At 39.3% G+C, this 24,812-nt stretch overlaps 1 protein-coding gene across 1 annotated transcript in view; it reads right to left on the minus strand.

The window, feature by feature from the left end:
* Positions 1-1,234: 1,234 nt before the first annotated feature.
* cntn2 (contactin 2) overlaps positions 1,235-24,812 on the minus strand; it is an 84,814-nt gene continuing 61,236 nt past the window's right edge. The window contains exons 14-23 of the mRNA XM_042498568.2: positions 21,522-21,642; positions 20,160-20,318; positions 19,806-19,955; positions 19,373-19,443; positions 17,949-18,183; positions 16,901-17,016; positions 15,554-15,740; positions 12,077-12,189; positions 9,631-9,799; positions 1,235-6,699 (exon numbers count right to left, since the gene is read on the minus strand). Of these exons, the coding sequence (XP_042354502.1) occupies positions 6,593-6,699; positions 9,631-9,799; positions 12,077-12,189; positions 15,554-15,740; positions 16,901-17,016; positions 17,949-18,183; positions 19,373-19,443; positions 19,806-19,955; positions 20,160-20,318; positions 21,522-21,642 (1,428 nt within the window). The 3' untranslated portion in view covers positions 1,235-6,592. The remainder of the gene's footprint in view (positions 6,700-9,630; positions 9,800-12,076; positions 12,190-15,553; positions 15,741-16,900; positions 17,017-17,948; positions 18,184-19,372; positions 19,444-19,805; positions 19,956-20,159; positions 20,319-21,521; positions 21,643-24,812) is intronic.

Below are 24,812 nucleotides of genomic sequence, written 5' to 3' on the forward strand. Positions count from 1 at the left end.
CAAATAAATAATATATATTAATCTGCAGCCATACAAATATTCAACTATATTTTTCCCCAGTGAATTGAATTTTTTGTGATTCTCTCTCTTGTTTTAAAATGCTTATTTTTAGGTCTTTTTTTAAAATCACCATTGACTTTTTTTGCAATTTGGGTAAAATTTAATGCAGTTGCTGATTGCCCTTTTTTCCCCATGTTTTTGTTTTTTATTTATAAGAAATTTAACCAATTTGCTCACATTTCAAAGGTTTAAATGCTTGTGAGAGGCATCTGAATGCACAAGAAAAACTGAGGTTGATTCAGGTTTCAAAGGATTACGTACAGGACTGAAGGACTGGGAGCAGGGAAAAAAATTTAGCTCTGTCAAAAAAACAAACCAAACTTGGCCAACTCCAAAGCTGGCATTTCCTACCACATCCAAATGTTGGCAATATGTCAACATGAGTATCTTTGATCTTTATTATTAGAAGTTAAAAAATATAACTAATTTTAGTAAAGAGACACATCACTCAAATACAATCCCAAGGTGTTTATTTTGAATGATATTTACAGGTAGCACCCCTCCCACCCTTCCCTCACATTCCCATTCAATCACAATTTTGAAAAAGGCCCAAAGGCAACATCATCCAGTGCGTCAGCCAAGCCACATGAAACACAGACTCGCTGTTAGCAGCTGCAGTGAGCGCTGAGACCGGTCAGTCCTCCAGAACATTCAGTGACTGGACACCCAGACATGGTGAAATGACTTTATGGCTCTTCAATGAATACTAAAGGCATTGAGAAAACACTTTGTACAGAGAAAAACACAAAAACTAGAAAAACAGGACTTCATTCAATGGTTCTGAAAGTACTGAAATGACTGTGGGCCCAGAGGTTGACCCTGCAGACCAACACCAGAGCTGAGAGGAGGCGGTTTTCCATTAACCCTCAGACTCCACAAACTGAAACTACAAACATAAGGGCTAATAATCAATCAATAATCAATTTCTAAAGTACTCGCATTTATTACAAAAAAAAGGTTTTTACACTTGCATGAGTTGGTATTTCCGGCAAGTCAAAAAAGCCATATTTCACAAAACTGTAATGGAAACACTTTTTTGGCTTTTTTAGGTCACATGATGCTATGGCTATGCGCTTGTCAGTAGGAACTGGCTCCCTCGGGCATGATGCAGCAGACGCTACAAGAGCTGTTACTGCATCACATAACTCTTCAAAAGTTTTAATTCCAAAATTCCTCTGTGAAATCGTGCTCTATCACTTCCCAGAAATCCCTCATAACCACTTGCATAACACTCCTACGTCAACTTGGATTGGAAATAATGAGGGCTAGTGTGGTGGCTGCAATAGAAATAAAGCTGCTAATGTTTTGAACATCCATCACCATGCTTCTTGGAATGTTATCAGAGGAAAAGTCGCAGAACATCACTCAATGGAAACAGTCATCTCAAAATTTTGTTCCATCCACATTTCGAAAATATCATTTTGCACAAATGGGTATTGGAAATCCGCCTCCTGTTGTCCCCAAATATCAGAGCACTTGTGTATTGCTCTAACCTGAATTAAAACCTCAGTTTTTACAAATCGAAGATCATGTAAGCAATAATACCAATGACTGTTTACAGCTAAAGGCCTACAAAGTAAAATTCAGAATGAACATGTCTTGACATTTGTGATATTTTGCTTTCTAGTGCTCATAGAAAATGACATTTGTAGTTTGCCTTACACATTGGTTTTGCAGCACCCAAACTAATGTAAATGAAATGATATGGAAAGAGAAAAAACAATAAGGATTTGAAGCAATGTTATAATTTCCTAAAAAAATAAAGCTCATCAATGAAGTAGTCTTACATCTGACCACATGAAAATACAATGTAATACTGACGTTACACAAAAAAGTTCTGTCTGTCCAGACCATTAACTTGTGTAGGCTTCTCAGTTCATTTGGATCTCCTGTCCAGAGTTAAGGGATGACAGGTAACCTTCAGATTGAGCTCACAAGCTTATTCACAAAATGATTTTGGCATTTTTAAAACATTTGTCTAGTCTTTTTGCACCAGTGTAGAAAAAGAAGAAGAAGAAGAAGAAGAAAAAAAGACACCCATGCAGACCAAAATAGCAAACTGGTGAATCTGAACCTTAAAAGAGCTCTATGTGAAATTCAGAGCATAAAGTTGGCTGAACAGAGTTGTCATAATGGAGGACGCTGGGCTGACAGCTAGCAGCCAGCAATGTTAACTCCATAAACAGCACTAAACAACAGCAACAGTGCTGACAGAGCTAACAGTGTTGGCACTGTTGGAAGTTGTTATTCCACTTTTGGCCACTATATCAATTTAACAGTTAAGTCCGATAGAGAAGCTCCAGCCCATTCTCATTCCAAGTACCAGCGCAAATGTACGATTCCGATGCAAAAAACCACCTTTCACGTTGGCATTATATGCACCTGGACAGCATCAGCCAAAAATGAGCCGGACAGAACTGGTCACGGTGTTCTTTGGGGCCGTTAACATGGCAACAGTTCTTGATGAAAAGTTAACCTTTTGTTTGCCTTTTGTTCATATGACAACAGCGTTTTAGGGGCTTGAAAACGCAAACTTTTGAAGCCAGGTTCCAGAGTGCAATCTTTTGAAAACTACATCCCCTTCTGTCGCTGTGTAAACTGCGAAATGCAAAGATCCTGTCAGAACAGTGACTTCATGGCTGTATGTGCATGCTTGTGGTGTTCTTCTATGGTGTTTCATTACAAAGTTACACTGCCAACTACAGGCCTGGAATGCATACTACAGCGTTTTTGCGGGTCCATGTACCTGAGGATCGTTTTCACAGTGTTATCACATGAAGATAGAAAGACTTTTCTGATTGTAGTAGGGCCGTCCTCATCTAAACGGGGCCTTACAAGCTGCCAGATGGCCTAGAGGAATGGCGTCATGTTGAAATGCTGCCCCGGAACGATGTAACATAAAGAGCACAAAGGCACTTATAGGGCAGGCGGGCAGCAGGGATGTTGGATGACTCAAACAAATCCCAGACTTTCATGAAGGAGTCAGGAGTTTGCTTTGCGTATGAATTTTATGTTTTTTTTTCCTACACCCTACCATGCGCCTCCCTCCCCTAATTCTAACCATCCATGCCACCACGTGCTTTTGCTGACATCCCAGCATTGGCTGCCATGTACATTTGCTGTATAAACATAATGACGTGCAGCGTAATTCTACCATGTGCTTGTGTAGACATCACGGTAGCGGCATCCTTGATCATAAATAGCAAATGCAGAAGGATACCTAGAGTGTAATATGTAGACGCAGACGTCCAGAGCAAAGCGGCAACTTGTGATGAATTGGGATAAGAACCTGCTGGAAGCTTGGTTTAAAACACAAACAGGGGGAGTGTGACTTCATTCTCTACTCTCAGCGCCAATAATAAACTATATCTTTACACAGCAAATGGAGGTTTGCTCTGAATGTCACATACAGATGCTTTAAGAAGAAAACCTGGAGTTTTTTCTGTGATTCACCAGCTCCCGACACTTTGGCTTTGGACTAGTTTAAGAAGTAGTTGACCTGAAACACTTACTTCTTCCAGAGCTTTCAGCCTCATGGTTTTCCTCAGTGGATGGAGTTGTAACAAACGAAATGCACTGAAAAAAACTATGAGATCTGTCTGAAACGACTGTTTCCAGGGTTAAGAATTATCCTACATGCTTTTGTTAACATTCAAGATAAGTTGAGGTAATTGAAAGCAAAAATGGTTTCATAAAACATAAGGTAATAAGTTAAACCCAAACCATGTATTCCAGTTATTAGTGACGACAATCTAAACCCAAAGCATGTCACCCTTTGACCTTTTGAGTGTTAAACTCTCAACAGCAAACCACATGGACAGTTTTGGCAAATCAAATGAAAAAGTTAAGGCAACAACAAAAGAGAAACTGTAAGCACTTGATGTCTATCTTTGACCAGACCTGACCTGGACAGGATGATGAGTAACAGACAAAATGCTGGAGGTCACATCCTTCCTGTAAAATGCAGTGAACCAGACATGTTACATCAGAGCTGATAGATGCTGACAGATATATGACACCGTTAACTGTACTCTCTGATAACATCGGTGACCAACTGTTTGAACCAAAGCAGCTGCCCCGGGTATTTCCTATCAACCGACCAGCAGAAAAACACTGCAATAAACCCAAGAAACACTAAAACAGAAGCATTTTTACATTGAATTATTCAAACAATGCAGGCACAACAAATGTAAACAAAGAATTAAATACTCCCTCCATCCATCCGATTTTCACTTCCCCCCTAAATGAGACGTACAAAATAGAAAATGTAAACATTCATTTGGACTGGTGACATATTTCTGCGTCTTGCTATAATTACAGCCTGGACAAAAACACAAAGAAGCATACAGACATGAGCAGGAGCTGAAAATCAAAAATAAAAAGTTCTTCAGTGCTTCGATGAGTGACTCTGTGTTCACTCTGAGAGCAACAAGTCATGTCAAATTCAGTGGGGTACATGTGTGATTGCAGAGAAACCTGGACATTGTGTCATTAACATTTGGAATGGCTAACTAAGAAAAGAAACTGCCGATGCATCTTTACAGCAGTCTTGGATCTGAATCCACATGATAAATCTCTGAACCCAGAAATCTATGAAGCTGGAAAATTTTGGCTGTATACATTTTGAAAATATCCTTCAGAGCCTAATCTGTAGGAAGAGGTTAAAATGAAACAGACTTTTCTTTTAAGATGTATTTTTGCTAAAATACCCCACTCACAAACTTTGACAGTTTCATGTCTTAAATCCTGTTTGCTAACAAATGAGACTAAAGAACGTCATCACGCCAAACCACCCTAACATGGCTTTTCAGCCTCTTTGTGATGGCAATGTTAAGTTTTGCAACCATAGTGTAGTTTGTTAGTAGCCTAATTATAGCTTCTATAACCTCTGGCAACACCATAGAGGTTTCCAAAATCCTGAAAGTGGTGTTCATCGTGAAGATTATCCTACTACACAAAAAATGTAAGGATCATAAGTGTTTGTTTGCCACTGAGGTACCAGGTTGAAGCTAACTTCTGCATCGGCCTACACAAAAACATCATCTCTGGGGCGTTCTATGGACACACTGTAAAGACATAAGAAGTACTCAAGGTAGAGTGTTTTGCAGCAAATGTAATGGATGAATATGATGCTGCTTTACAAGGGAGCTGCAGGAAACAGGGCAATGTCATATCCTAAACGAATGCCATGTGCCCACTCCATAGACTGTATAAAAAGACGGACGATGCACCCCGACTTACTCCCTCTCTGCTTAAGTGAGGCTAAAAAATCCTCTATACGGCCGCTGCCATCTTGCTCTGGTTACATCATTCGGAGCACAAACCAAACTTATCATAAAAACAAACACTTGAACAAACATCAGGGTGATGAGAACTACTTTCTGTGACCGAAACCATTCTACATAAAAAATTATTTGGCGTGTACTTTGAGTTTTTAGTTTGGCCTATGTCCATTCATAAGATGGAGGGAGCAGGGTTTATAATCTATACTGCAGCCAGAGAGCAGAGGGCGATCCACACTGAGAAGCTACACTTTGAGGGAAACTGTCATGTTGCCCGTCTTTAAATACAGACTATGGCCCACTCCCTTAATCTACTCAAATAAATAGTCATTTCAAATGTTGTAACCATCACCGCCCTCATACATCCATATGTCCATCATGATAGCAAAGATACATCCAAAAGATGAATACACACAGAAAGGCACACTCATCTGTTGCATAGCCATGTACACAGCTCTACTCTGCTGGCAGTGAGTCTATCGCCTATTTTTAGCAGGTCATTCATGTTTAAAAAACTGTACACACACAACTTTGGGTGAAAAAGGGGTATTAGTGGCTATAGTACATGTCTATATCCATCCATTTTTAATTCTAAAACCTTAAAGTACAAATCATTGTTCTCTGGGACAATCTAGTGACTTCTCTCAGTGTCAAAGGGTTTTTACAATATTAGACAGCTGTATTATAAAACTCAAAGTTTCTCAAAATGTGAAGAACAGTAACCAGATGATTATGACAGAACATTACGAGCAGAGAAAAATGTATGAGAGGCAAGCAATGCTCAGAGACTTTGCTCTCAGAGTGACAGCCGTCACATGTACAACTGCTCTGTATGTACACAAGTTATACACATCATTGATTCTATGAATAATTTACACTTGAAGTCTGTGTCTCGCCAGCTACACTTTGGAGGACACGTGTATGAGACGCGTCAGCCGCGGATGTGATGGTCCCCATAAGGCATGGTTTCACTGACACCATTACACAAATATACACCCACACAGGGCTGCTGCGGTCTCCCAAATCCTGAAACCCTTCCAACCCAGTCAGAATTTCTATTAAAAAAGACCCTCTTTGTTTTTGTTATTAAAAAAAATGAAAACTCAAACCTCCCCGTCCTCCCTCACCTGTCAAATCCCTGCAGTGCTACAACCTTCCCAGAACCCACCGTGACCCAAAACACAGGCTGAGACACAGGACAGCTTTAGTTTCAAGCCGTTGAAGGCAAACAGTCCGCCGGTTGGCTGAGATCACAGGCCTGACAACAACACGAGAGAGAGGAAAACCCAGCCAGAGAGGAGGTGGAGAGGACAGCAGAGAGTGGAGGAGGCCTCATTCTGCACCATCATACCAGTGCCTGTGTGGGAGATGAAGACAGTATGTGACAACTTCATTTAGCAAGATGTGGAGTGTATGAACATAACATAAATATTTCCAGCCCTGATAGTCTGCGTCTTATTCAGTTCTTCAGAACGCTTTTGTGTTCAGATTTGTCCCAGTTCATACAGCCAACTAGGATTGGCTATTAACCCTTTATAAGCTAAGCAAATTGGCTGGATTCCTTTGAAAAACATGGGAAGAAGGCAATGAGCAACCTGACAAGAAATGACCCAAAAATTAGTGAGAAATAAGTGTTAAGTTACAAGAAAATTGGCTGAAAATGAGTCAAAGAAAGAAAGAAAGAAAGAAAGAAAAACAAAAAGAAACAAAAACAAGAAAATTACCTAAAAAAATGTTTAAAAATTATATAATTCTGTAAACATATAATCATGAAATTAAGTATTATAGCTTTTTAAAAAAGTTAATCTACTTGTTTCTTGCAACTTGCAGAACATGTTTTGCAAAGACGCTGATTGCCGTTTCCCCCATGTTTTCCAAAGAAATCAAACCAATTTGCTCAGGGGGCGAAATACTAGGAGTGTAACGATTCATCGATCTGCATCTGTGTATCAATTTAATGTGTAGTGATCATGTACCATTGATGCACAACACTGATCCATATCATCCTCTTTGAGATGCGCTTTTATTTTGAAATTTTGTGTCACCGTCACACAGCATCAGGCAGATGATGGCATGCAGCCAGGAGACAAACGACAAGGATAATGCTATTTAACGGGAAAAAAATCAGCAGTTTGGAAATATTTTGTTTTCGGACAAATACGAGTTAACAGACAAAGCACATGTTATATGTAAACAAAAGCTGTACTGAGGAAACACGATGTATGTGCCGGGCATCTGACTCTGCTAACTTCTTGCAGCAACATTAGCTGTTCAGTTTCAACAATGTTCGGCTGAAAAAACGTGTGCACAGGATGAAATTTGTTCATACTGTTCAGTTGGGAGGCACAGTGACTTAAACCAGCAGTCACTAAGAGAAAGTATTAAAAATAAATGTAAACTGACTAAGTTATCAATAGAGGAAAAGTCTGCTAGCTGCTTAGCTAATCTATGCAATGTAAAATGCTATAGGCTTATGGTAATAACGTTAACATGTTGTATATGTGGGGGAAGAGTGACTTGTAAAAGACAACTGTTTTCTCTATGATCTCAACAGTTATTATTGAATTTTATTCTTCTGTTAAAAGATCTTGTTAATCCAGGTTTTGAGGATGTTGGGAGAAGTTTGTCTTTAAGTCAGACAGCCCTGAAGTTTTATGAAAAAGATCCTGGTCTGAGTTAAAATGAAAAGATTTTTTCCAGACAGAGTGAACCAGTTTTAATGATTTACGATTATTTACATGTTTATTGTTTCCGGCCAAAAGCAAACGAGAGGGATGGCAGCTTCGTCAGCCCCTGAATCAAAATTGAACGTCAACGTCAACATGTTTGGTACCTGCTGACATTTATCTGTAGAACCAGTCTTAAATAAAATGTTTGGTTGGGCAGTTCCACATTTCAGTCAGAATTTTGCCACTTTTGGACTGTTTGATTAAGTTTCACTGTTTAGGTTCTTGTACAGCTGCTTGTGTTGAAAGTCACTTGAAAACTTTTGAATTTTCCTTTATAACCAAAGGACATTAAATGTCTGACCATATAAAACTCTCCCTGTCCCATATTGGTTTCAGATACTGCTGACATGTTTATGATCAGCGTAACACATTTGCTAATGTTCCTATCACTGAGATAACACGGCCTTGGAGAAAATAGGCTTCAGTCTTACTTAAAAGCACCGCCTTAAATCAATAATCAAAAGACTTATTACATGTCATGCCATTTTATAATACTGTACTATAAATAAATATTTATAACTGGCTGAATTGTAATCAGTGACTGTTTTACTTTGCTGATTTCTCTGGGCCCTCCACACCTAAAACTACAAGCACTGTAAGTATGACAATAGCTAGAAATATGCACATTTTTGGAAACAGTTATGAAGCAAGGCAAGCAATTCTTAACAGATTATCTTGATTAGGAATCAAATGAAAGCAAAAAAACTGCAAGGGACTAGCATAAAGTGGGCATGTCTGTAAAGGGTAGACTTGTGGATATACATAGATCCCATTTTCATTCAGATCTCTAAAGGTCAGAGGTCCGAGACCCCTGTTAAATGGCCATTCCATTATTCCATTGCCAAAATTTAGTGTAACTTTGGAGCGTTATTAAGACTCATTCTTGAGAAGCTAGCATGGCACAGAGAGCAACAACAGATTTCTGAGGTCTGCTAGTTTTAAATAGTATCATAGTATCATCACTGTAGCTTTAAAACTAAGCACAGTACGCCTCTTAAAGACAGGAATTTTGGCCAGTATATATGTATATATATACATGAGTACAACACCACTGAATATTTGACATTTACATTTAATTACCATTTAACTCCAAACAGAATACCTGGCTGTTGTTTACAGCCATGCTGCGCATCAGAAGTTACCAATAACAACAACAGGGGCCAATATAGACGGGATCACTTTTAGAGAACAGTAGAACAGATGGCAACCAATCAAAACCTATCCAAATTTACTGGGCCTCATGTTCATCACTGTAGATGATATGTTTGAGTGACTCATCGTTGAGGTTCATAAAAAACATGGTGTTTATAAAGACACTATCAAGAGAGACATCTTGGATGTAATGCAGCTCACCCTGTAAAACATGGCTGAGTGTTTGTTGTTAGTATGAACAGGGATGAGGACATGATTGTGACTAGCTGATGCGGGCTGTTTACAGAACCTTATTGCTCTGTGCGGATGCCCGATTTATAGTTCTAGTTACCGTTCTTGGTTGGATAGCCTTTAAACCATCACTGTCCCTTAGGGAAAGCTTCAGTGTGTGTTTCTTAGTTTCTCACCTGAGTCCCGCGACACAATAATCTCGTGTGCTGGCCCATCCCCGCCCTCGCCCCAGGACCGGATCTCCAACACCACGTAGCCGTTGTCTTTTGGCAGTGGCAGGCTCACTGATGTCTTGGACTTGTCCAGAACCTTCAGCGCTGTTTGGCCCTCATGTTTGTACAGAACCTGACACACAGACACACACACACAGCATGTCACACTTCAACATTACATTAGAGTCATTTTTACATGAAAAAGAAAACAACCTGCTGCTGGAGGAAGTGTTTGGTGGTTTTAGTTGTTTGTGTACCGCAGCGTCACTGTGTTGAAATCAAAGGATCATTGTTAACAGTGCTTATCTTTTGATGGGGATGTTTTTGTCGTGCATGAGTGGGTACTTATAAACACGACCTTTGATTTTGTTATAGAGCCTTTTTATTGCTTCTTGTATCTCACATGTAGTGATTATCTGAAATTTCCAAAGCAAAACATCAGCCCACGCCAACCTACACAAGGAACATTTTTATTTAGCCTCTTCCTGTGACTGCCATGTGATATCTGGCTCCATCCAGCCCTCAGAAAACACACAAGATCTTTAATCATATATCTCCTGTTCTGCAACAGAAATGCTTTGTCAGTGCCTACATTGGTATTTTTGCTTATTGCTTATTTGCATTTCTTGGGGTATCTTCAAGTGGTTCATATCCTAAAAATCTGCACAGCCTAAGTTAAAAGGCTATGTACGCCAATCTCTTTTCTTCAGACTTAACAAGGAAAAAAACAAAACATTTTGATCAAAATGATTTTTAAACAAAATATTTCTTGACAGTCCATAAGTAATTATTTCTTTTTCTCATTTATTATTATTATTATTATTATTATTATTATTATTATTATTATTATTGTTATTTAAGATCTGTTTGCAATAACAAATACACAAAGACACAGGGATATCATACAAACAGGGGGGATAAGGGTGGGTAAAGGATAATTACATATAGAAAATCAAAGTAGGGAGATAAACTGTAGTTCTGCATGGACAACATTTGAATGATTATTGTAGGGAAGTCGCTTTGTGGAGATAATTTAGGCTAAAAAGTATTTGAGTTATTATTAACATTTGTGGTAATATTAATAATTTAAATTAACAAAAGGGAAGTCAGTAATATATATGTATACACACGTACATAAATATGTGTGTACATAGATACACACATATCAATAACAAATATCTGAACTCTGTTCTTTATGTAGTTTTTGAGATATGCTCATGTTATTGAGCAGAAAGCAGACATGCTGGATTCACATTAATTCTTCTGGCACCATTGTGCCCAGTGCAGGGAACGAACGCAGTGCAATGATATCATGATGAGTGTACAACATGATGAAACGGAAAACAGAAGTCTTAATTTTCTACAGCAAAAAGAATAAATGTTCTCGCTTTTATGATATTTTTTTTTGTATCAATACATACAGGACTATGCAAACAATGATCTCCTGCAGAAGGGAAATTCTGTCCTAATTATGGTGAAATACTACATTTGCATGACATGTGAGGTAAGATAACATAACGTAAATAAGTGATTACATAAAAGACAAGAGTCTTAGCTTTCTGTTGTGAAAAGAATGGACGCTCTAGCTACTATGGTTTTTATTTTAAATCGATATATGTATATGTACCTGAATATGCAAACAGTGATCTCCTGCAACCATTACAGGGAATACCAGCACAATTACAGAAAAACATCATACTAGCAGGAGACATAACGTGAGGTAACATAAGGTCATGATGTGATGACAGAAAAGACAAAGGCCTCAACTTTCTACTGCATAAAGATCATGCAACAACCAGAGGTCTGTTTTAAAAGGGTTAATGGTTCTGCTCTTACACTTGTTTTAGGTGTTCATGTGTTCTGACATAACATAGCACAGGTGTTTTATAAGTTGTCAAGTCACAAGTCACCACAAGGACATAACAAGTCAAAATACAAGTCTTTCAAATCTCTGAGTGAGTGGGATAATTAAGCTACACAGCCAAGGATGGACCATTAAAAGGGCCAACTGGGCACAGAGCCAGGGGCCAAAAGTGTGAGGCCCCACAAAAACATGTGGTGGAGCCCTTTGCATATCAGTGCACAATCCGCCCATGAACACAGCATCTGAACAGTGTCCTTCTTCCTGTAGTTTTTTTTACACTTTATCTTGCACAGCACTGACATACAGTAGTTGATTTATTGTTCTAATAATTTAGCAGGTGAAACTGTGAGACCTGGATTATCTGGCACACAAGTCTCGAGTCCCACTGCTCACTGCTATCTCTCAAGTATGTATTCCTGTCACCACAGCCGGATTTGAGCTCAGGTGTCACTGCCTAGGGCCAAACTTTTGTTAACTGCTCCCTGAGTCTCTAACGTGCCACATCACATACACACAAACACACACTTTTAGTCCGACAGCACTCACTTTGTAGCCCAGCACGGCAGACTCGTTGTGCATGGCCTTCACATGATCCCACCTCACCGTTACCCATGAGCCATCGGTCTTCCATGACACGTTGCCCGGACGACGATTAGGAGCTGGAAGGAAACACAGACATGTAAGAAATTTAAATTGATAGCAGGAGGGGAAAAAATCTGTTTGTGTGAGATGAAAATAAACGGTGAAAAGAAAGAAGAAAGAAAGAAGGAAAAAACATAGACACAGTTTTTCCTATTAATGTTGTCTGACTTTGGTGTTGGGAACTTTGGGAACTATAAATGAGGATATCCTACCATCTCTGCTACTTTTGAAAATTCTTCTAGTTATTCGTCACTCGCAAATCACCCATGTTTTGGAAGTGCAGTGCTAAATCACTTGAATACCACTTTAAGATTCAAATCTCTTCTTCTATTCTTTATAGTCAATTGCCTTTTTTTCCTTTTTTTTTAACGGACAGACATTATTACTCTCCTCAGCAGTCATCAGAGAGCCTCTGTTGCCTCCCTGTAGAACTACAATTCATAACCATGCATTATCCAGCAATGGTGACATGGAATTCATTACCAAGTAACACAGTATGTTTTCACAATTCTTTTTTTTGATTTAGTGAATAAGTTTCCAGGTACTTTGAATTCTCAACTATTGAAGAGATAAATCATTTCAATTCAGGGAGACTTTATTGGCATGACCAAAGTGAAATAGTATTGCCCAAGCACATTCTGTAGAGCTCCTGTATGTCATAGATGGTCTTTGAGTTTGTGTTGATTGTTGTATGTTGTGTTAATGTTGTAAAGTGTCTACTGTGATAATGAAAATTATGGATGTGTATTTATGTAATGTAGTAAATGAAATATTGTGAATCAAAATAATGGAGAGCCCAGGAAAAGTAGCTACTGTTTAACACAGAGAAGCCATCTTAATAAACAAACAAACAAACAACTACTTCTTCTCTACTACTTGCAAATGCTGACTAGAAAAACTGCCTGGCGGTCGTATGCCTCCCTGCATTAGTCAAGTTGTAGTTACAGTTTTCATCCATGTCTGAGAAAACATGGATGCTTCACACACATCTTCCCCCGACAGCACAGAAGATCTCTACAATCAGCACAGTTTGTAGATCAGACTCCTCGATTCATTATCAGACCAAATGTCTAGCTTTCTGTTCCTGAATGATGATATTTAATACAGACCTAGAAGTGTTTTATGCAGAACATTATGATGTCACAATGAAGTCGACTTTTGAGCTTTTGGATCTGAAATGTCAGTGCTTCATCATTTTATCCAATTAGACATATGTAGGAAATTTTGTCGTAATTAGCACATGGATTCTTGAGTTATGGGAGAGAGAGGGGACGACATGCAACAAAGGGCCACAAGCGGCCCTTAGTTGAAACCAAGGCCGCTGTGGCAAGGACACTTCATTCATAGTGTGCCTGCTTTATCCACTCAGCCACCACACGCCCCTTGATTCCACCCTTTAATATCATCTATTAACTGTATATATGCCAACATAAGGATACGTAGCATAGAGGTACAAGGACAGTGATGTTGACAACATTTGAAACACCTATATATTTTCATGAAAAAGGGACTAAAGACCTTTTGAACACTGAATGCATGTGTCTCGTCTCTGAACGCTGCTAACTGGCCGTTTGTTTTAAGTTTGTTACTTGTTGCTTGTCTGTGAAATTTTATGCTTTTTGTTTGAACTTTTGCAGTTGTGTTTTTCATCTACTTGTTCTTTCATGGGAAATTCTTCATGCTGCTCTCAGACAGGACTCCCTTAAAAAAAGAGACTGAATCTCAGTGGGACTATTCCTGGTTAAATAAATTAAAATAAAATAAAATTCTTATATAAAGGGGGTATAAACAAGCCTTAAATGGACATTTTTGTCAATTTTTGAAGAAATTCCCTTTAAGGCGTTATACATACATACATAGATAGATACTGCATTTACAAGAATGGGATGACAGTGTGTGTGTGTGTGTGTCTGTGTGTGAAGAAGAAGAAGAAGAAGTGTCTTCGAGCACACGACGATGAATGGATGTATTATGTAATAGCGTTTATAATACATAAAGACACACATGTAACAGTGATTTAGTACAGGGATATGTTGATTCTGTTTTGACAGGGATATGTGTGTGTGCGTGTGTGTGTCCACGCTGACATGTCTCCAGGCAGAGGAGTGGATGCTGTTCTGAAACAGAATCATGTCTAATCCTCCAGCTGAGTCGGTTTACAGCTACAGGCTGAGGAAGCTCTAAGTGGCTCCTCTCCTCCCTGAGCGCTGAGAGGAGCCAGAGTCTGCTGCTGCTGAGAGGGAGAATCCATCTCTGCCAGGAGGGGAGGTGGAGAACACACTGCACGGGTCATCTCACCTGCATGTATTCAGTCATAGGATCTCATAGACAGGACGTGCCTGAGGATATGACTCCTGTGTGTGTGCATCTGGGTGCATTGGTGTAATTCTATCTGTGGATGTTAGAAAATGACCAAACTGCAAAAAGAAGAGTAAATGTTGCAGAGCGATCGTCAGTGTTTTAATCCTCTGAGGAGAATTGTGTTGTGGACTGGTTATTTCAGTTTGTTCTTCAAAGCTGTTTGGTTTTTAGAGCTGAGTAAAGATGTTGTGTCTTTCCAGGGCTTTGAGAGTTTTTTCTTTAGTAAATTCAATTAGTCTGAGCCATGGAAAAAATGTTACATCTCTTCCCTAACAGATACTGATTAGTAGGCTGACTTTTTATTGAAAGAAAAGCAAATGAAATTTTTTTTTTGTTTTAAGCAAGGGGAATGTAAGAGCCACTTAATCACATATTTTACATTTGGACATTTTTTTTTATGTTGATCTATTACATGTATAGATTTACAACAGTTTATGTATTATTTGAATGGTGTATAGTAGTAGACATGTTTATATTTGTATTTTTATGATAACATTTCTGTTAGAATGTTATGTGCTAAGTTATGTACCACAGCTATGGTGCTGCACAGCAGTTTAGTGCGAAGGATAAATGAGGATAAGATGACGCCATGCAAGAAGATGATGAGAAATCTGGTAGGTGTGGATCTCTTAAAGTTTTTGTGTATTATTGTGAAGGAACGTGTTTTACTGTTTATGTGAGATAGGAATAGGACATCAGGGCGGTAGTAGACTAGACCAAATGTGATTGTGGGAGGACCATGTGTTCCAAATTAAACCTTGGTACAGTTTATTTCTGTCTCACATGAGTACTTGGATTCTAAAAAATGGAGCTGGAACATCAAAACCTACACACCTTGCAGAGTAAGTGGCCTAGGAACTATGGTATGTTAAAATGGCCACTATAGGGCAGATGCGTGCGCGCGCACACACACACACGTATATATATGTATGTATTTGTGCATCTGCTGTACCTAGTTTTTGCTTACTAAGTAGATTATATATGTGACTGTGTTTGCATGTGTGTGTGCTATGTCCATACGTGGTTTCCTGGTGGTGATGGTGGTGCGTGGCGAGGGCGGCCCGGTGCCAGCGCTATTGTATGCCAGCACAGCGACGTGGTATCGTGTGCTGGGTCTCAGTCCAGACACTCTGGCTGTTGTTTCCAGTCCAGCTGTCCGCACTCTGTCTGCTGCCGCTTCCCGCTCATGCTGCCGCCAGTACCTGATCTAAAGACACACGATAGAAAATAAAGATATTTACAAACCTGACCCAACATGCTGCATCATGACCTTGTAGTGCAACTTTATTGAGTAAGGTTTTAAAATAAAACACTCTGCTTTAGATTCTGTGCAGCAGATGCACTTAATATATCAGTATGTTCTCTGTTTACATTCTTTGTGTCTGTGCTTCTAGTGGCTGTTTAATGAGGTCAGCCATCCTCATCAATAAGGAAAAATGAAACTGATTATCTATACATAAAGCAATAAGTGTGTTGAGCATGCTGACATGAGTCATCTCTGTAATAATAAAATGATTCATTTGTTATGATCTGGAGCATAAAAACAACCAACGTTGATGAAGTGAGCAGGACTGAGCGACGGCGCGCAGCTGATAAAATGATTAGAGCTGTAACAGCAGGTCAGAGGACTGTGAGGAAATAAAGTGGACCCATATAGCGGTACCAACTTGTGACTGAGACCAAAGTTAGAGATTGTTTTTTCACTGCAGCTGTAGATGTTGTGATAAATAATGAGACAGGTCAAGCTGACAGTCACAGGGAAACACACATCTGAATTAGATCTCTACCATCAGCACAGTTTCCAGATTAGTGTTTAGCATCTGACCAAATGTCTGCACTTCTGTTCCTGAGTTATGACATTGAGTATGGCCAAAAAAGTGTTTTTGCAGAATATTACGATGTCAATTTGACCTCTTTTATACAAAATGACAAAACTTCTTCAAAATCAGTTAAGTTTGGACAGTACCACTACATGTGAATATAGTTAGCAGGCAGCTGTTTGCACCTGTTACTAATATCACTGGTGTGTGAGAAGATTTTTGCCAGTCAGGCAGTTGAACAGTGTACCCTAAAAAGAACCTTACACTGTAATAAACCATAACTGGCACATATCGATGAAGGTATGCTCTTGGACAGAGTAGGGGGGTTATAATTTAAGAGGAAAATTGAATCTGAAACCATTTTTATACGCCCACATAAGCACCCCAAAATCATCATCCCTGTAGCACTCTCTAATCACCACCTTTCTCTGTATTATCTAACCAAATGGATCGTTACATGACTTCAGCAGGTTGTTTCAGCCCCTTCTGTCACTTTTTCTTGACAGCCAGTCCCGACCTGCTGAGTTGGACAAACATTTCTCATCACCTCATATCCTCGGAGGACGCCGTTGGCGCTGAGCTGCTGGACTGGCTCCCATGAAACCTGGATCTCGAAGGCGGTCAGTGCCGTGGCGTTGATGTTTGATGGTCCCACTGTTGGCTCTGTGAGGAGGAGGTGAGAGGTTGGGGGAATGGGGAGGTGGAGGGGGTGTCATATAAGCATTACACTCTATGATATACACTTTTTTTTTATATTTTGAGAACTGAGGTACAAAGTGACAGTCATGTTCATTATACTACCAGTGAAATTCAGAGGTGAGCAGACTGTGGTTCATCTACTATAGACTGTGGCTGCACTCTAGTGGTGACACTGAGTACTGCAGTCAGAGACTGTGTACTGTATGTCTGTTATACACCTTTTATTACCAATTTTGCATAGTTTACTTACAGCCAGCCTTCTTCCACTGGTTGTGTGTGGTTTATCTTAGTTACGTTTTAATTTAATCAAGACATTTAAAGATTTCTTTTAACATTTCAACTCCAATGTTTAATATTCTTGAGAATTAAAGGTTCTCTTGAAAGAATGTATTTGCATTATTATGCTATATTATCATTACATCAGTTGCATTAAAGGGTCTTGACAATAATATTGTTTATCACAATATTTTCTGGGAAAATATATTGTCCATCGAAATTTGTTATCATGACAGGCAAACACATCTCTGCCATGGTTTGCTTTTTTTTGGTAAAACAGTCCGTAAAAATCTGTAACAAAATATGATACTTTCTCTACATACACTATAAAAACACACAATGGAATTAAACGAATAATTTCTTATATACTATGGTATTTTTGGCATACAGATATGCAATGATGATTGCTTGCTAATATGCATGTTGACGTCCAATGCGATGAAATCATATGTGCATGATAGCTTGCACAGGGGGCACTCATAATAATGCACACTGGGGCCCGTCGCTACTACCTTACACCACTGGTCCACACTTCCATACCACTTATTACTAAGGATGCATACTACTGAACTTTTTGCTGAAACGGCAAAAAAGCCCCCCAAAAACCTTCCTCTCCTCACCTTCCTCTGCAGAGTAGACCACAGCGATCTGACTGAAGGGACCTTCTCCTCTGCGGTTATAAGCTTTGATCTTCACCTCGAAGGGACTGTACGGCGTCAGGCTGTCATTGTAGTAAACATATCGGGATGACTCCACATGAGGGACACGCACCACCATCCAAGATTCTGTGTCTTTCTTCCGGAATGCCAGGATGTACCCAAAGCCATCGCCGTTCTGATATTCTCTGGCCATGGGCTAGAAGGATCAGCAGAAAATTCAGAAATGAATTTCTAACAATGTTCTATCGGATATCTGACACAACTTTCCAGTGTGTGTGTGTGTGTGTGTGTGTGTGTGTGTGTGTGTGTGTGTGTGTGTGTGTGTGTGTGTGTGTGTGTGAGATGTCCTACTGCAACATCAGCAAGCAAGAGCTCCCTTTCCGCACTTCTTTTTTGCTTTTTAATAATATTTTCTATTGGAGGAACAATGATATGCATATAAATCAGTAAGTTAAAAATTAATAAATATTTGGAATAAAATATAAATGTATAAAATATAAAATAACTAAAATAAGTAATTTTTTTTTTCATTCTTCATTTTTTGATAATTTTGGTTGTGTTCATGCATATGGCATACATTTTTGGCAAGTTTGTGTATTTTTATTAAATCTGTGAATTTCCAGATCAGCTCCTACAATAAGTCTAAAACACACTGTGGAAACCAAATTAATACACTCAGACTCTTAAGGTCAAAAAATGCACCACTGAAACCCATTCAAACTGACATTTTTGATCCCATAGCCATCAAAGCATAAAAACATGCATTGTATCATTTCTGGATGTCTTCCTGGGCTTTTGCCTTGAAATTTCTTCATTTTAACTATTTTCACAATATTTCACAATCAATGTTGCTGCTAATCATAGATATATCCCAAGCTGTGATAAGAAAAAAAATAAGCCTTGCATAGTACAATAATTCATTTTTTTGTTTTTGTTTTTTTTCTATCTAAAAACATGAGACACAATTAAAGAAGTGAAATTCTGAACAAATTATGAGTATATGATATTTATGATTAGGACTGATGCTGGTTAATGAAAGCAGGAAATAATGTTAATGTATAATATTTTAAAAAGTGTATTTTGTGCACTGAGCGATACAAGTGTGTGTAATATCAAAGCGTGCCTTAAGGGTTAAGTTAATTGGGATCAACAAACACATGTACAAATTAATCCTGATTTTTGTAAAAGTAATATATGATATTAATTTGTTGTTAAATGGCATAACAGTTGATGAAGAGTGCATTATGACTTGTTCAGGACTTGAAACTCACAGTTTAGGACTTGAGACTTGACTTGGGACTTAAGTTAAAAAACTTGCCTCTGCAGTATACTATGTACACATAGAGCGCACACACACACACACACACACAAAGTCGTCCACTCACCGTCCAGGTAACAATGAGCTCATTGCGGTCTCCTCCTCCTCCTCCGAGACCACTGGGGGCCACTGTGGGAGCTGAGACCCAAATATACAAACACATGATGATATACATGACAGAACAAAATGCTCTGAGTGAATCTCAGTTCCCTCTGTTTAACACTTATACAGTGTATATGTCTATTATTGTGAAAGGTCTGACAGAAGGAGTGGATTTGGTTGGTTCAAAAGGAGTAATAAAGTTTGTCTTCTTAATTAAAACTGTGGAGCCTCTGCATTGCTGTTTTATGATCCTGGTGAAAAGGAGTGACGTGATTGGTTGATACCTTTATTTGCTGTAAGCTCAGAAAAATCTGGTGAAACTGCTTGAATGTAAACTGACTGCCAGTGATCTGCTGTTGGTTATGAAGGAGTGCTGGATGCGAGCTGCAGCCGCTCACCTGCTTGCTGTGTGCGGATGGTGTGTGAGGGCATGCTGGGCTCTCCGCTGCCCAGGATGTTGCTGGCAATCACCTGGAATTCATAATCCATCCAGGGCATCAGTCCCATCACACGAGCTGACTCAGCGTTCCCTTCTATGTTCACTGGGTCTGATGTGCAGCAGTGAGGAGACGTGTGTTTATTGGCATGGAAAGACATGTGAGGCATCAAATGCAACCTGTGTTTATTTTTCTCAAACATTATGGCAAATTCATAAACACATAAATTTTGTGTTGGGTAAATATTTGGTCTTAGTACTGTAAAACGACTGACATGATGGAAGTTGATCAGTTTTATATTGATCACACACACACCTGTCCTCATCTTCTTCCACTCCGCTGAGAGCAGTGATCGGCCCATGATGATGTATTTGCCGATAGGACTATGGTTATCGTAGCCACGACTCCACCTGAGCTCCACTGACGTCTCAGCCACGTTCTTAACCAGTAAACCTCCAGGAGGTCCCGGGGGCCCTGGACACAACAGAAACATTTGACTGAATAAATGAGAGGACACACATGTCAGTGTTTATCTCTTTACCAAAATATCAGGAGTGTGATGGCTACTTCCATGTGACTCACAGTGAGCAAAGACTGACTGCAGGAGAGACAGCAGGCGGGTTTCCATTGACCATCAAATTGCACAAATTGAAATTGCGAATATAAAATATGCCTCATGGAAACACATCAATTTAAAAAAAAAAATCCCATTTATCTCAAGTTTTTCCACTCACATTTTGTGAAGCCATACTTCACAAACTGGAAATGGAAACACTTTTTTGGCTTTTATACTTCACATGATGCAAAACAAAGAGTCATAGAGTCGCTACGAGAGGTCTTATTGCATCACATAACTCTTCAAAAGTTGAGTGGATCATCCGGAAGTTTTGAATCCACAATTCTTCTGTGAAATCATGGACTATCACCTCCCAGAAATCACTCATACATGGCCGCTCCCACGTGTAAGGAGCTTGCCTTTCTATATTCCACACGCCTACGTGGCCTTGGATTGGAAATAATGACGGCTAGTGTGGTGGCTGCAATAGAAATAAAGCTGCTAATGTTTGGAACATCCATCACTATGCTTCTTGGAATGTTATCACCAGAGGAAAAGTTGCAGAACTGTAGTGGTAAGAAAATGTAAATAAGCAAATCGCTTTAGCGACATTTATGTGTGTCAAGAAAAAGTCTGATGAAGAGGAGGAGAATGTGGACGAGGTCGTGATTGCGCAAAAGAGGACATCTTGGCATGCCAAATTTGAAACAAGCGCTCAAAGTAAGTATTAGCATCTACTAGAATTTAGCGGTCTTGCGCAGATCAGTGCATCATTTCATGCTGCATTTCTATTGGTTGTTAGTAGATGTAGGTCGTAACAGCAGTCACACAGTAAGATGGTCATCCAAAATTTCTGACACTTTTAGAATTTTATCCCAGACTTGATCGCACGACCTTGACGATGGCCATCCTTGCACCTCTCTCATTGTGCAACGTAGGACCACCGTTTTATAGCCACGACCCAAGATATCACCATGTTTCTGCCACGATGGTTCTTCTGGGACAAAAATCGCACAGTGTATACCAGGCTTTACAGGTTTTCTTGTCATCTTTTTGTAAAGTATGACATGAAAGTTGCTCTTGAGCAAATGACATGAGCAGACAGCTCTGATGCTTCTTACCTCGCACCACTAGTTTAGCTGAAGCGAAGGCGCTGTCCACCACAGTCTGAGCTGTGCATGAGTACATCCCTGCTTGACTCAGATGAGCGTTCACAATCAACAGGTCACCAATGTTTTCCTTCTGGAAGGCCACAGACAGAGCAAGAGGGAGGATAACGCATATCATTAAACATCATGTTAATGAGGAGTTGAGCAGACAGCAGGGCTGAGAGCTGCATGCTGCCGAGGAACATTAGTGTGCTGACCATGACCAGCTGAGGAGATTACAGCAGCTCATTTTCAGCAGCAGCATCTTATTTCATCAACATTCATTAAACATTTAGACATGAAGGCGCAGGAACATGAATTGGATAGTTAATCTCATTTAGGAGCTTATTTCTGCCAGGCCCGCTGCTCAGGTACTATGAAATGTTCAACTCGCCGTCCTGAAATGAACTCATTATAGTTGGAAAATGTCTTGCTCACAGTGGCGTGGTCCATTCTGTCTCACTGTTTAAAACTGGAAAACCTGTGTCTGTGTTGGTTATGTCTCTCCAAACTTTGGCATCAGAGTAATCAGGGCTCCTACACCTCAAGGCCAGTGGGATTTAAGACTTTCAAAAGACTCTTTTAATGCCAGTTGAACTGCAATTTAAGAACAAATTTTAGTAGCCAATAGTGTATAAACATCAATTACTTAAGGTTTGGGGGTTTCTGTTTTATTTTTCAAAATTTATTGTAACATGAAACTTGACTCTTTGGTGACAACAATGCAAGAGGCATTTGGTAAATTATTTTTTTTTTAAAGTAACCCCTTATTCTGAACTTTTGCAATGCAATGTCAGAAAAAAAGATTCATAACAATCCTACATCCAATGCCTAAGCATTTGAAAGATTCATTTAAGACATTTTAATGCCAATTAAGGCCTTAATTTTAGATTAACGAATATAACGCCTTTTAAGAATTTTTCAAGAACTTTGGTAACACTAGATCACCAATATATAAATGCAGGTGAAACCATAAAAATATATCAACTAACAAGTCAGACCAGCCATGATGATGGCAGCCACTAACACAGTAGTCCACGCTGCATTTTATTCGTAGGCAGTTGTGGCTCAGAGGTAGAGCAGGTCATCCACTGGAGGGAGAGGTAAAGCTGTTCAGTAAACAAGAAAACATATCTTTAACAACTCATAGTAAATCCTAGAAAAACCCTAAACCAACAATGAAATGTGTCTACTATGAAGTATTGTGAGTGTGTGTGTTAATGTGTGTGCATGTGTCCAAAGTTAGGTAAAATTTCAAACATAAGCCTAGTCCCAATTAGAAGCCCAGTCCCTTTTACTAGTCTGATGTGGCAACACATTTGGACAAATAAAGGCCTGTCTCAATTAGAGGTTTGGTTACCATGCAGTTCATTTTTATAGAAGTTCTTAAGCTATCTACTGGAGCTAACTTAAGTTAGCTGCTCAGATCATGCATACAAATATAAAAGTTTCAACTTTTGTCAATATGGACATGCTATACACATGGTTAGCTTGCTAAGATTCTCTACAGTTCATTTTACTGAAACCATGAGCACCAAAGAAGAAGTGATACCAGCAAAAGAGATGTAAACAAAACAGATGCAAGAAAGAGGTTTAAATAAACAATTTGATTGTATTTACCATCTTTGCTGAGCAACAGTTTTGTGTAACAGGACATAATATCCCGTCCCATAAAGAAGCCTTTCCCAAATATAATGCCTGCTATTAAAAGTTTAATGGTACGTCAAAAAGCAGTCATTCCAGTAAGATAATTTTGACTTCTTACTTCCAACTATGTGACTTTGCAAGAACTCACACAATTTTATCCCGTCAAATTCCACCTGCCACTGGCACAGAGCGTATACTCAGGGCTGACACTGTAGCGTAGGGTCATATCTCCTGCCTCTACAAACTTGAGCTTCCAGTAAATGAATCCATCATACAGAGGATCAAAGCAGGTTGAGAGAGTGAACTACAGATTATCCTTTAAGATAAATTCCAAAGAGAGAGGCTTTGGATGCAGTCAACTCATCATCCACTGCACTCTGCTCAATCTTATTCAATCTAAGGTGTGCCATTATAGAGAGCCCCAGGGATGCCATTTTTCTGTTGGCCAGCCCAGAAGCTAACATCACCCTGGTTTCATCACCACAAAGCTTATGGGATTTTTCTAATGGATTTTGGATAATGAGGAGAATAACCTCCTCCTTTACCCTGTGGTAAACAAATGTTAATGGTTCTTACATGTTTTGTTTATTTGTTCATAAATGAACACCACTTTTAAGATTTTGGAATCATAAATGCTATCGCCAGAAGTCAAAAGCAACTGTTACACTATATAGGAACTATGCTATGGTTGCGTCACCACCACTACGAGGCTACAAAGCTGTGTTCGGCACATAGGAGTGTGCTGAATTCTCCTGCTATGGAAATCACTCTAACCCCCCTCATTCAGATACTAGCAGTATGAGGTCATTCTAAGGCCGGACCCAAATATTTGTGAAATCGAGTTTTCGTTTATAGGTTAGGTATTAAGTTTTCAATTTAGGCATTCTTTTTTCTTTTCTCTTTTTGGCAGAAGATAATGCGATGTCAGTGTTTGTGATCCTGCTGCTACGCCTGTCACACACACAGTGACAGGAGTGATCAGTTTACAGAGTGGTTATTAATGGGTTTGTTGACTGAGTTGAGCGATACCTGAAAGGAAACAACCACCCCCAATACTTTGTCTTATGCGTTTATTTTACTTGAATTATCCATTTTTAATATGCTTATTTAGTTTACCATTTCACTTCACTTTCAACACCATACTTGCATCTGGGGGTTGGGGGGGCAGTGAATTTTGACTTGAAAATGCTATTGTTGTTATACATTTAAGTGTATCTGTTTCAGCCCTGAGCCGTGAGTTCTAATCCCCTCCTGGTGGCTGCTGATTGATGCAGCTGGTCGGTGCGGGGCTCAATCGAGGAGGGACAGCGGTTATAAAACTCCGGCGTGCTCTACTGATGGCGGCAGACACCACCCGTACCTCCTCATTGCTATATTGTTGCTTGTGAATTGTGTAAATTGTAAAAGAACTTGATTCCTGTGCATGTCCCAAATTTGGGCCAGGGTAAGACTAAAATACTGATTTTGTACTGCACTCACCATAGGTTTTGTTTGTGTTTAGTTTCACTAATTTCTGGGGTGCTGGTCATTTGTCTTTCTGTGTGTCACTAGAGTAGTTAGTTAGGTTTTGTTTTAGAGATATTTGAGTTATTTGTCACTGTAATCTTTAGCTTTAGA

Source organism: Plectropomus leopardus, chromosome 2 (assembly GCF_026936395.1).
Source record: "Plectropomus leopardus strain MGB_pleo_1.0 chromosome 2, ASM2693639v1, whole genome shotgun sequence".
In the NCBI taxonomy this organism is placed as follows: Eukaryota; Metazoa; Chordata; class Actinopteri; order Perciformes; family Serranidae; genus Plectropomus; species Plectropomus leopardus.